Raw genomic sequence first — 13,986 nt, forward strand, 5'->3', positions numbered from 1 at the left:
GTTTTATTTGCATACGCATCAAATGGCGGGTTGGCTGTCACGGTTTTTGGCGCAAAGTAACCACAGTATACCGCTAATCAACTTACAACTACATACTCTATATAGTATATGTATGTATACGTATGTCTTACGTCATCATTTACAGCTAGTCATACGTATACTATATACATAATCAGTAAAATAAAATAGTAAATTGTGCCTGATCTGCTGGGACCAGAGTACGTGGTGTGTATATGTATGACTAGCTCTCAATGATGACGTAAGAAATATGGTCATTTATGTAATCTTGTCCCAGCAAACCAGGCACAAATCTGCTGTTTTATTTAGTATTAATATCACTAATAGTATTAATATCACTATAGTCCAAGATGAAATACATTTAAAACAATTGACAATTTACAATAAATAATAAAATAATTATACTGTATAACATATTTTAATTCAGTTTATATACCTTTTTTTCATCACATATCAATGATTTATTTTTCTTTGAAAAACTAAAAAGGGATCTAGAATATTTCTAAATCGATAAAAGTGTATTTCTTATATAGATAGAAACTTGAACCATACTTAATAATACTAGGTGTTTACATGCATAAAGTAGATAGGTAGCAAATAGTTACACCTAATAATTAGACATTTCAAACGTTCCTTCACAGAGATACTGAGATTCCACAGTTTACAGCGGTCGAAAATACTTGCGCGCTCTGCTTGCGCACTAGTTGGCCATTTATGGCCTACTAGTGTGCAACAAGCAAGTATGCACTCGACAGAGTGCAGTTCTAGTTCTAGTTTATTTTGCTAGCTTTAGTTATAATAATCATTTCTTCTTATGTTTTCTACATTAATATAACCACATTATAACCATATAAAATGAAATGGGAGTTAAATGCTGCAATTTGCAAAATATGACTCCTAACGTCGTTAAAGTGGGACACATAATGTCCCTGCAGACTCATCTAAAAGACCATCCCTGCATCCCGGGACTCATTACATTGAAAACCTATTTACATCACTGTTAATGTTGCTATGAAATTTTGTTAGACTCAACACAGATTATTATAATTGTTCCTACATAATCTCACCTTGCGACTCTCGTGGCCTGAAAATGTGTGTAGACCACGTGTACACACATTTATGTGGAGAGATAACTATGCACTTTCTCACGTCAAGTTTCCTTTTCAGCACATTTTTCAGCACATACCATATTATGGCCCCAATTACATAAATGTGTTCCTACGGTAATTTATTTGTAAACATCCATATACACTTCACTGACAAGAAATTAAATATATTTCGTATTTTTATCTTATACATGCAATTCATTGTGTTCTGAAGGTAAGAGGCAAAGCTACCGTTCTAATATCCTGAGCTATAATTCATACTTATTGGCACTTCATTGAAATGGTCACGAGACCAAACAGATCCAGTTAAGATCTGTTTCATGTTCAGAATGCACTGTAATACTTGATTCTGATTTGTAATAATAATAATTGTAACCACTCCTTCAACATATAGAAACAAATGCTGATCTACATTCCCACAACGCATCACAATGTGAGGCATTCTGCGCTGATAGATCTGTTATTTTAGTTGGTTTTTTTCATGTAAAAGAATTAAGGCACATTTTGACAAATTGATTGTTGCCCATAATCGGGATGCCAGGGTTAATGTGGTCAATTGTAATATCATACAGTCAACATTTCCCTAAAGGAAATTATTGAATTCAGTCTGATCAGAAGCAGGGATAAAACATATCCTCACCGGTGATTATAATTAAAAAAATGACCATGGGGGGGTATCTAAGACCAGCATTGGATTCCCCATCCTTTCCAGAAAACCAAGCCTCTCATAAGATGTTGAAAACATGTAAAACTGACAGTTCCTCATTCATTCTAAACGCGTTATTTGTTTTCATAACAAGGATTTTGTCTTTAAATCTAATACGGTAGTCATACATTGACAATTGTAAATCCTAGAGAATAGGCAATCCATAGATATTGTACAGTACACATTCACTTCATTTAGAATGCCCACTGTTGTTGAACAATATGTATAAAGGTCAGTAAACAAACTATTGCAAACGCTTAACAGTCGAGAAAAAAACGTGAGATCAGTTTTTGCACGGTCTTTGTTAGACTAGAATGTGTAAAATATAGAATTTACATAAATGTATTTTCAGGTCCCAAAATATATTTTCAAGTACATTTCTAATATTTCCCTTTGGACATTCAAATACTGTCAGCTACATTACTAAAGGGATACTGAATCCCTTTAGGGATTTTTTTATATATTAAATGGAGTTACTGTACATTAGTTTAACACTTGGAGGGCTTTATATTAAAAGGTGATATACCAAGGCTGCCGGGATTGTTTAATTACCTTTGGAGCATAAGGCCGAAGTATTTGTGCCTTTTATCCATGAAAATCCCCCTGAAAATAGTGTTGTCGAACCGAAACATATTCCACCGTCGCGATGCGGAAGAACAACAAGCAGCGAGAGCTGATGCAGCCCAGTTGAAACTACCGTTCACTTGCATTGAACTCATTTTCCCAGAAGCCCTTACAGACCAGAGCACGGATCGGTTTCCGGTTTTGTCATCATAACGCGACGCCTCGTCACCAGGTCCTACGACAAATCCGCTATTTATTTTTAATTATTAAAAAACGGCAAATTAAACACAAAACAAATAACGGGTTTAGCGTATTACTGAGGGGAGAAACATGGATTAATAAATATCGTGGAAAGCGTGTTATGCAACTAAACTGTTAAGACTTGATGAATCCCTGAGCACCATCATGGACTAAGACACTAACCAAGCAGCCCAGCCCAACTGTTATTAACCCATTTAGGTGTAACCTGTACGTGGTTTTACCTTAAATGCCGGCTGCGCCCTCTGTGTCGCATACACCTCCGTGTTTTTTTTTTTTTTTAAGATATTTTTTTTGCGGCTTACGCCTTTTATTGATTTTTGAAGGGACAGACAGTAGGCTGACAGGAAACGGGAGAGAGATGGGGGGATGACATGCAGTAAAGGCCGTGTCGGGTCCGGGAGTCGAACCCGCGGCACACTGCGACTGGATTACCAGTCCGGTGCCCAGACCGTTACGCTACGGCCTGGGCCCAGCATTTCTTTTTTAATAATAATTTGAAGGTTTTCAGAAAACCTTAGGTTAGGTTTTAGGAGGCGTTTTTAGAATCGGCCTTCAGGTCTAAATGGGTTAAGATAGGCTAAGGGCCGATTCATACTCCTATTTTAGAGCCGAATAAAAGTCGGTTCGGCGCTGTAGAGCCTACAATTTGACGTCATTTGAGGTTCGGGGGGGCGGGTACCGTCCTAAAGTTGGCTCTTCGGTGCTACTGAAATTTTCTGACGAGCCGAAATCATTTCGGCACTACAGCGCCGAAACAGTGGTAAAATAGGAGTATGAGGTTCGATTCCAATTTCAAAACGTTTTCCCAATTCTCATTCTGCCCATCCTTTGTTCAAATTCAACAATGTCAAGTATGACATTGTTGACAGTATTATATCAAAAAGGTTAAATTTGTGTTTCCTCATGGATTTGACCTAAATTCTCCATTTATCTGTCAAAAGAAATCTAAGCAGAAGGCAGTACAGGAGAGGCAGACAAGGAGCAAAAACAGAGCCTTCACACTATCTTCATTGGCAGGGCGTCTTCTTTCCCAGTTCCCAACCCACCCCAGCTCACCTCTGGGTGTCAAGTATCGGGGGGCTGTACACAGGAACACCCGGGTCAGCGAGTGCCGGGCGTCCACGGATGATGTCAGCCGCCTTCTCCGCCATCATGACGGTGGGCGCGTTCAGGTTGCCACTGACGACGCTGGGCATGATGGAGGCGTCGACCACTCGCAGGTTCTCCAGGCCCAGGACGCGCGCGTCCGAGTCCACCACCGCCATGGGGTCAGAGGGCGAGCCCATCTTGCAGGTGCAGGACGGGTGGTAGGCGCTGTCGGCCTTCTGTCTCACAAAGGCATCGATTTCGGCATCCGATTGGACCGCCGGGCCTGGCTGGACCTCAGGGCCGCGGAATGGGTCAAAGGCCTTTTGGGCAAAGATCTCCCTGGAGAGCTTCACAGACTCCCTGAACTCCCACACATCAATGTCTGAGGAGAGGAGAGGAGAGGAGAGGAGAGGAGAGGAGAGGAGAGGAGAGGAGAGGAGAGGAGAGGAGAGGAGAGGAGAGGAGAGGAGAGGAGAGGAGAGGAGAGGAGAGGAGAGGAGAGGAGAGGAGAGGAGAGGAGAGGAGAGGAGAGGAGAGGAGAGGTCTTGAACTGCATCTATCTGTACACCTGCTGGCTTGGAATGCAGCAGTGTATAGTAAGTAAGTAAATTATAACACAGTCTCCTTAGACTGACTGTTGGCTCACACAAAGTTCAAATACTGTCTAACGCCGAAGCTCTACTGCAGCCATGTGGGCGTTGCGTCAACGCAACCTGGAATGTTCCCATTTTAATCAATGACGGGTGGGTGCTCCACTGCCAACGTCATTGTGCCTCGTTGCATTCGCCACCGGTTCTTTCTTTTTTTACGCCGTCCGAACACAACGCAATGCATAATCAAAAAGTGTCAGGAAATCAATGCACTTTCCCTCCCTATTTCTCTATGCAATAACAGTGGAATGGAATCACTACTTATGTTCTCACGCTCACAGAGCACAGAACCTATACAAACCAAGATTCAACCAAAGTTCAATATAAATTCAGAATACGGTCACACATGCGATTGCAGACTAATCTGACCATCAAAGTGACATTCATATGTTGTCCAGCTGAATGTTGGCCGTGCAGGTCCTGCAGGATATGCTGCACTGTTGTTGCACACGGAGATCTGTTGTAGTCCGTTTGAGTGGATGGATTGGAATGGACAGGTGCTTCCTTGTAATCAGGTGTGCTTTCTCTCGTTCAGAGATACTAGTCTCTGCAGTAGTATACATGCAACATTGCAACAGCCACCAAAAAGATTTGTGTTTGATTATCTAACCACCACTGACATGATGACTGCATTATTTACATTGACAACCATTACATGGAGTTCTGAGGTCCCTAGAGGGTCAATAATTCTATTGAGCCTGTGCCATGTATGGTCTCATAGTAGCTCTTACCTGTGGAGAGGTAGTTTGGCTGTAGAATGGGGTGATCTAGAGGGTTGGCACTCTTCAGCTTCATCCATCCAATGCTGGTGCTCCTCATTGGTCCGACGTGAACCTACAGTATGGCAAAACCATCTCTCATTAGTTCACAATAAACTTAAAGCGCAAATAACATGCATTTTAAAACGGCTTTTAATATTTAATATCATATTGTTTATGTCCATCAAAGTTATTTCTAATGGTTTGAGCCTCAATCACCACTCTGATATAACCAGGCCTTGTCATTTCTTTCTGGACTTTGAAAGCAGTTTTAGCTGCAATACCACAATGTCCTGAGGTGGTGGGGGTGCTGATATGCAGAATATTTAATATTTGAGTCATTATAATACTGATGCTAGAAAAAAACAGATTTGTTTCCATTCCATGCCAGCTTGGAAAATCAACAATGGTGGACATTGTAAACAAAGTGGAAATGCAAATTTGAAACTGAAGACTGAAGAAGGAGGAAATATACAAAGTAGGGTGACATTGATGACGATGAGACCAAAATCAGTTGAGCTGTTCCTGAGAGCAATTTCCATTAAAGCACCTATATGATATGAAAGCCTGATTGTTCAAAATTGGTTATTTGTGGGGAGAGAAAACACATATGGGAGCCCCAAAAACACAAAATAAATTGAAAAAGTTTAATTTTATGTTATAGGTCCTTTAAAGATTATATTAATGATATCTCATAAGCCCAACATAAGCATACAGCCATTAAAATCTAGAGCTGAGCTGAGTGTCCCAGGGTGTGACAGTGATTGTTTTATTGTTGTGTATCTGTGTGATAGCCAGCTGTTATTCAGGTTAGCATGCATGAACACTGATGGACTGTAATAAATAACACCGTAGATTGCTTTTCACCTCTGACCAATATTTAAAAGAACAAGCAATCTGGAGTGTTCTGTTTATTATTTCTACAATGTTTTCTAGGTGACTTTTTCTATTTTTTCCCCTTTTTCTATACTTTTACACAACAATGTACATGCCCGTCGCAGTCGGTCACTGGCCTACTTGGGAACAATGCAACTTGGGAACCTAATGATATACGTTGTCATAGCACCCGTTTTAACTGTCAGCCAGTGTCCCACATGGAGATCTGTGTATGTGCCTGTGCCCACTGGCAGAGCCTGATTGGTTGAGCCTCAATTGGCTGAGGCAGAGGCTGGAAATTGCTGAAGGTAGTTAGTAGAAGCTCTTATCCCATTGCAGCGAACAACAACAAAGTGTGCAAGACCTACGATAGCATCTATATGGAAGAAAAACTAATTATTGCCAAAGTTCCCTGTGCTATTTAACCCTACCCTTTGAATTTACACAGCATGGCTTCAGATACATCTTCCGCTAGTGTGAACGCATTACACATACTTGGTAGGCTTCTATCTTGGAGGCAACGCGTCCATGGTCGATAACTTGTGAGGGTAGGAAGTGGAACTGGAGGTCAGGGTGCGTGACTCCAGGTCGACTCCGAATGAAACCCCCACTCTCCAAGTGGGCTGTCGCCCCATAACCTATAGGAGACAACCAACGGTTTTAAGTTCCAAGCAGTATAATAGGACAGGGGTTTTCAACTGATTGTGAACGAGGGACCACCACCCTGACTTACAATCAACCTGGGGACCGCTGTTATGTTGGATGGGGATATGGGCTAATAACTATATTATGCTATACTGTACATCCCACTGTTTCTCAACCAATGGTCCATTGACTACTAATAATTTCCTAATAATAATGACTCAACTAGACAATCTGGTGCACTTCCCCCTCTTGAGATTCTAACTCCCTTTTTATTTTATTTTATCTTTTAAACTTTTTATCCCACGATTTTGTAACCCATTTTTTCACCCAGTGTAAATTATCGAATGTAATCCTGGGCGCTACACTTCATCTGCCAACCTGGGGGGGCAGCCTGACTGACCTCATGCTTCCTTCCCTATGCATGAGGAGTCTAAGCTGCTTCTTTTCACCTGACAGGGGAGAGTTTCCCTGGCCGGACGTAGCGCGTGGAAGGAACACGTTATTCCGACCAGTTCCTTTCACCTCCATCATGCTGGCCAGGGGGAGGTAGTTTAGAGACCAGGATTACTGCATGTTTTTGTGAGGGTACCTACCCTAGGGGACACGGGGAGAACATGCAAACAGTCATCATAGGTCACCAGGTCATTCAGTTCACGGTTTATCAACTAGTGGAAAGACATTTCTAAATATCTACAAATCCTACAGCTACATTACTAAATGCATGGTCAGGGACCACATGCAATACCTTCATGGACCACCAGTGGTCCACGGACCACCTGTTGAAAACCCCGGTGTAGTAGATCACAATGAGATTGTGCAAGATGTGTGCAGTGTGCAGTGTGCACAGCAGCACACATTGTGTGCATGTATTGTACATAATGGGTGTCTGTGTGAGTCTTACCAGTAAAAATAGAAAGCCACTCCAGGCCTATCTTCACCATGCGGAAGGGTTTCTGAGCCTTATAGAGGGTGATAGGCTGAGTGCACTGCTGTTGAACGTACAACTCCAGATGGTCTTGAAGGTTACTGCCGACACCTGGGAGATATAACAGAGAAAGAGAAGGTGTGGGGATGGGGGACATAAAGACAAAGCAAGAAAAGTCAATATAAAGAGACACATATCAGAGAGTCAAACTGCTTGTTCATTGTAAACCAGCTTATACAAGCATTATCGGCATTATATTGTATCTATTGTCTGATTTGCTTTATTGGCCATTTAAAAGCTTTTACAGACAGACAGACAGACAGACACACACACACACACACACACACACACCTGGTAGGTGCTGGACTACAGGGATGCCTAGTGTAGTGAGGTCATCAGCATTTCCGACCCCAGACAGCATGAGCAGCTGAGGAGAGTTGATGGCTCCACCACTCAGAATCACTTCCTTCTCTGCAAATACCTGGTGACAGAGAGGAAATACAATGGATTTATCAATGAATCAATGAATGAGTGAGTGAGTGAGTAATTCCTTTTTTATCCTCTACGAGCTTGCAAGGCATTTTTAATTGTTTTGATTATTCAACTTACTTGATTATTATCTTGCCTATGCTGCCACCGAAGCTCCAATTACGGCATGCACACATTATTGGTATTTGTTCTGAAAGCTCCTAAAGCATTTCCTTCCTCCCTACAGTACCTTCTTGGTCTGCCCGTTCTGACTGTACTCCACACCGACGGCCCGGCTGCCTTCAAACAGGATCCTGGTGGTCAAACATTGGACCTCCGTCTTCAGGTTGGGCCGACCCAGAACTGGCCTCAGGTAGGCACTGGCTGTGCTCCACCTCTTCCCTGAGGAGGGTTTTGTATTGTTAGGCCTGACGTTGAAATTAAAAAGACGTCTTTTAAATCATGACAATTGTCTTGTTATTGTACTGCAATTGTTTCTATATCAGTGGTGCGCAATATTTCATGTCAAGGACTCCCAGAATTATCTGTATTTGGCCGCCATCTGAAAGTATGTTGTTCCAGGGACTTCCCCAGAAGCAAAGATTTGAATTAAAAACGTTAAAATAATAAATATTCAAAGATTTGTGCCACATATTCGCGATTTTTCAAAAATAGCAGACCTACAAGCTACGAGTTTATAGATCTGCTATTTTTCAATAGCTAAAGCATAACCATGCTTAAAACACCAAAAGGGGTTCCCACCCTGAATGGGTTAATCACATTATATATCACATACATATAGATTATCACCCAGGCATCTCTCCTAGCGAATACCATACGACGATTTGTCCATCACATACCTAGCTTATTATACTGTACTATACTGTTTGATCAACACTTTAATTTAATAAATATATTAACATTACACTTTTACTGGCATTAGGAAACTATCCCTGTTGGGGTTCCCTGAGTGTGCATTGGGAGATGGCTATAGACAGACATGACCTGGGTAAACTCGGTGTCTCTTCAGCTGCATGTTACCAAAATCTCTGCAGCAACCATGTTTGGCATTTTCCTACAGAGGGTATGCGTGTGACATCATCAAGTTATGCTGGAACACCTACTGAGTGGCAAAAAAAGAACTTTCTGGCCTTGACAGCCCATACATCCAAATAAAAAAGTAAAAAATTAAACGATGTTAAACGACGTTAAACTCAATTTGCCACTCGATTTGCCATTCACTTTATGCATGCACATACCCTCTATAGGCAAAACTATAGGCCTCTATCGTGCAAACCACGATGTGGCCGATGTACAGTATGTGTTGTCTTCAACGCTGACATGTCATGCAGCTGACCAATTTGGCGGTTCATCACATTCACTGTTGTTCCTCTTGCTGTCAGTGTTACTGAAGGCTGTTATGCGTTTGTTTGTTTGCTCCCACCACCACCCCCAGCACCACAAAAGGCCCTGACACTTAGAAGATACATTCCTCTGTGTTTCCTGTACCTTTATGGATGGTCATGTCCATCCAGCCCAGGCCCTCCTGCTGGAAGCCGTTCATGTCATCAGTGAAGGGGTATCCTGCCTGCTGGCCCGCTTCTATAAAAGTCTTGTGGAGAGGATGGTTGGTCTTCCCTCTGGACACGTGGAGAGGCCCACTGCCTCCTCGGTACCTGTGGAGCAAAGGGAAGACATCAGGATATTACAGCCATCGATTCAACAGTCGTTCCCAACCTCTGTCCTTTCCATTCTACCAAGACAGTAATTGTATTCACCTGTCTATTACAAAGCACTGTGAGAAACATACCTGTCTTCTCCCAGTTCGTGACACTGAGCCTTCCTAAAGTAAGGGAGGCAGTGCTCATAATCCCAGCCCTCGGCTCCCTCCCTCTGCCAGCGGTTGTAGTCTTCAGCATGACCTCGGATGTACACCATGGCGTTGAGCGAAGAGGAGCCGCCCCAGACGCGGCCCCTCGGCCAGTACATGACCCGGTTGTCCATGTGCGCTTGAGGTAAGGTGTGGTAGTACCAGTTGTACCTGAAATAGCGATGGAAAAGGAATGACCATATACGTTTACGCCAGTTGTAGATGAAGTGATTCAAAACCGAAATATTGCCTACATAAACTTCTACACAGGAGTCCAGCTTCAACCGTGTGATCTTAAAGGAGAATTCTTTCTTACCTTTATTTGTAGTTGTTACGTCCCCACCAAAGAGGTCCCGGTGTTATTTTGTGCAAAAGCGCATCATTGGCTATTTCCCCTAATATAAGCCCTCAATGAATTGAATTGCATTGAATTGAATGGGGCGATTTCCATCGCTCAAAAATCGTTTTTTTGTATATATCCTCTCTTCATAATGTAAATAGTATCCCAAGTGGCACACTTTACTACTTATTTAGATGGAAATAAGCGAATTAGCACAATATTAGGGGAAATAGCCAATAATGTACTTTTGCACAAAATAACACCTGGACCTATTTGGTGGGGACATAACAACTACAAATAAAGGTAAGAAAGCCTTCTAGCATGGAATTCTCCTTTAACCGTCTGTACATATTTACAAAAATCTAGCAAAAGTAATGAAATCAAACGGCATACTTTTCATCACAGAGGTTATAGGTCAAGGCGGCCGGCATGTGGATCTTCCATGACAGTCGCACACTGCCTAGAAACATGTCCTTTGGCCCCGCCTCCAACAGCAGCACTGACTCATGGGCATCCTCTGTGAGACGGTTGGCCAGGACACATCCCGCCGACCCCGCTCCCACAATAATGTAACTGTAGGAGGGACTTTTCTGATTGGCTGCGGATGATGCCGAAGCATTCCGATTGGCTGCTGTGATACTGATGGATCTGGAGAAGGCGCAGGTCGAGGATAGGGAGGAAGATTTGGAGGACAAAGACGAGAAATGGCCCAACTGTCCTGCCTGAAGGGTGGAGTGATAGCGTGCAGGTGAAAGGGCTTGCAGACCTTCATCTCCTGTCCTCCTCCACGATCTGATCACACCCAGTCGGGCTCCAGTTCTGCCCAGTGTGGTCCAAGTCAGCATCCTGGTTCTACATTCACTGGTCACCGATTGGGAAACTAGGGGTGGAATTAAGAGAATGAATGCATACTCGTAAATGTCCCAAAATAGTAGCATAAGCATAACTAATGTCAATAATTTGAATATCAATTACAGGTTTGAGTATGACACCTTAACAAAAGCTGAATCCAAGACAAATACTAACTAAGTGAACTAAAAGTCTTAAAGCACACAAATAATAATAATCAAATTGAAGAAGTGTTTTTAATTTATTTTGTATTAAAGTGTTAGTAATAGCTCTATATAGCCTACTTTTATATTCAGTAATAGGGGTTTCTCCAGTGAACAGAAAATACATTTTAATGTTGGGATACCAATTTCAACAGGAGAGGAGAGAAAACTCATACAGGATACAGGTGAAATTGTAACTGATAAATGGGTTCCCCTGATAGGACAAAATTGGTGTGACACCTGAACATTTCTGTTTACTAAAGAGTTATAGAGGCAGTGCCACCTAACTCTAGCAAAAACAAATTATCAGAATATAAAGCTTTTTTGGTTTTAATGAAACAATATCACTTAGACTATCCCGGGCCATCATTCTGTCTGGAAACATTAATTTGTGTGTGTGTGTGTGTGTGTGTGTGTGTGTGTGTGTGTGTGTGTGTGTGTGTGTGTGTGTGTGTGTGTGTGTGTGTGTGTGTGTGTGTGCGTGCGTGCGTGTGTGTGTGTGTGTGTGTGTGTGTGTGTGTGTGTGTGTGTGTGTGTGTGTGTGTTTGTGTGCGCGCGCATTGCAGTAAACTACATGTGGCCTGTGTGGGCAATAAAAGTCTGTAAACAATAGAAAAACAAGGCAAACCAAAGATTTAGGTCAAAGGCGAAGCTATATGAGAGTCGTATCAGCGCCCGATGGACTTTGCCGACTGCCTCCCTGGAGAGAGGGTTACATTCTCAGTGTTACAAATGGTAAATTAACACTGAGCATTTTACTGTGCAATAAGCCCATGGCATGTACAGTAGACTTTCACTTTCTGGCCGTGAATTGACTATCAGATATCAATGCAATTGCACAACGATATTAAATGCTACTGTAGCGTGTAATACCGTGTATTATCTTTGGGCATATAGGCATAGGATAGCCTATACCCTATAAGTTAAATTAATAGAACCGTTTATCTCACGAGCGCAGCCGCGGTCGAGTAAAGTTCCACTTCCAAGTTCCACAGGTCTCCTATTATGGCTGTTTACATTTCAAATCAACACAGCCTCGGCCCTCGGGATTTCAAGATTATAGCCTACAAGAAGGAAATCGATCGTGTAAATTAGATGCTTGGTCTAACACGCATCCTTACGTTCATGTTAAATGCTATTGTCTATTTTATACTACTGTTACTTATGTGGAAATGATCGCTTGAAGGGGGAGAAAAAGTTGTACGCACCGCTTTCATGGAGATACTCCTGTGAGGCTGTGGTGGGGAGTTTATGAGGAGGCGCGGTTTCATTACGCGTGGGCGGAGTGTTGTGTCGTCTTTCTTGACGATAGGCTATGTAAGGTAACGGTTCACTGAAGGTGCTGAGAATAAAACGGTGGACTACCCATGATACCCATCCATCCATCCGTCGTACCAGGGTGCTGTTGTTTGGACATAAGCCTAAAATCTTCGCAAAAAGACATCAAAGTGGACTAAAGGTTATTAATTAACTAATTACAAAATAACATAAGCGAGCGTCAGATTCCACACACGTCAATCGAGCAAATATCAATAAATAGATACAACATACTAGGTATCCCATGTTGTATCTATTTATTGATATTTTAGCCTTTGTCAATATAGGACAAAGGCAAAAGTGTATTCTGTAAATACCCACCCAGATGAATTTATTGAACTGATTGGGTCATAAGCCTAGTTACTTGGTCAATGTTTTTGTGGATAGTCTCGAGCTCCTTCTACACCAGCTTCGGACCAGGGTGTATTTTCTATGAGTTTGTAAACTGTGTAAAAGGATGAGGTTTCCAGAGTCTTCACACCCATACAAAGGATTTCAGGAATATATGGAGGAGGCCTCAGCAGAGACGAGGGAATAGGTCATGGAGAAACATGCAGGATAGGATGTGATATGGATGAAAAGCCTGCGTCTCACACAAAATGACTGAGAAAACAGCTGTGTTGGAGGCAATGCAGACTCCTCATCTGGATACCGAACGCCCCAACATAATTCAAAGATGTTGGGCGCTATCTTGTGCCACCTCTTACCCCTATTTTGAAAAACATTTTAAAATAGTTCAACAAGGCGATCTATATCGACACGTTGTGACTCGTGAGCTTGTAGATTGGCTATTTGAACTATTTTAAAAAGGTTTTTCAAGATAGTAAAAAAATGGCAAATAAATGTAGGGATAAGGGGTAGGCCTAAGGGGTGGTGCTGCAAGATATAACGTGTTGTCTACAATCTCTCTCTCTCTGAGCTCTGTCTCTTACTTATGATACTTTTGCATGTCTTGCACCTGGGCCACGGATGTGCGTGCACTATACCTTCCTCATACTGTGTATAGAACACAAGATACAACTTGATACATGACTCTGAATCCCCCCCCCCCCCCCCACCCCATTTCCCCTCACTGTATATGTATCTTTTCCCTTTTTGCTTCCTATATGATGAATTCCTGTTCTGTTCTTTAGCTACATAGAAGTGTCTATTTGTATGTCTCTAAATGTTTTGATGAATTGAACAATGTGGACCCTGTTGTAAACAAGTGTAATGCTTAATTGGCTCACAGTTAACAGTCTTTGTATTGAGTTTGTGCTTAAAATGTACTGTAAATTCTACAAACTGTTAATAAATATTTCAATCAATCAATCAAACTTTCTTGAATAAAGCATTTTGAAT

General features: G+C 42.0%; 1 protein-coding gene across 3 annotated transcripts; it reads right to left on the minus strand.

Moving 5' to 3' along the window:
* Window positions 1–586: 586 nt before the first annotated feature.
* On the minus strand, window positions 587–12,562 carry chdh (choline dehydrogenase). 3 transcript variants are annotated; one of them, XM_083768491.1, is made up of 10 exons: window positions 12,537–12,562; window positions 10,670–11,156; window positions 9,877–10,107; window positions 9,576–9,742; window positions 8,317–8,468; window positions 7,950–8,079; window positions 7,575–7,709; window positions 6,524–6,666; window positions 5,126–5,228; window positions 587–4,126 (listed from the first exon to the last, which is right to left on the minus strand). In XM_083768491.1, exons 2-10 carry the CDS (start codon window positions 11,119–11,121, stop codon window positions 3,708–3,710), a joined length of 1,932 nt encoding a protein of 643 aa, XP_083624617.1. In that variant the 5' UTR covers window positions 11,122–11,156; window positions 12,537–12,562; the 3' UTR covers window positions 587–3,707. The 3 variants fall into 3 exon arrangements, with proteins under 3 accessions (XP_083624617.1, XP_083624619.1, XP_083624618.1); XM_083768493.1 differs by lacking the exon at window positions 12,537–12,562 and adding an exon at window positions 12,279–12,447; XM_083768492.1 differs by lacking the exon at window positions 12,537–12,562 and adding an exon at window positions 11,957–12,138.
* Between the last annotated feature and the right edge of the window lie 1,424 nt (window positions 12,563–13,986).

The sequence above is a fragment of the Protomyctophum parallelum genome (genome assembly GCF_964188405.1).
Source record: "Protomyctophum parallelum genome assembly, chromosome: 7".
NCBI lineage: Eukaryota > Metazoa > Chordata > Actinopteri > Myctophiformes > Myctophidae > Protomyctophum > Protomyctophum parallelum.

Coding starts and splice junctions, on each gene's coding strand:
- chdh (XM_083768491.1), bottom strand. CDS start 11,121: ATGCTGACTTGGACCACACTGGGCAGAACTGGAGCCCGACTGGGTGTG. Junction 6,667..7,574: donor GTGGCTTTCTATTTTTACTG/GTAAGACTCACA, acceptor TGTCTCCTATAG/GTTATGGGGCGACAGCCCAC. Junction 4,127..5,125: donor GCCAAACTACCTCTCCACAG/GTAAGAGCTACT, acceptor TCCTCTCCTCAG/ACATTGATGTGTGGGAGTTC.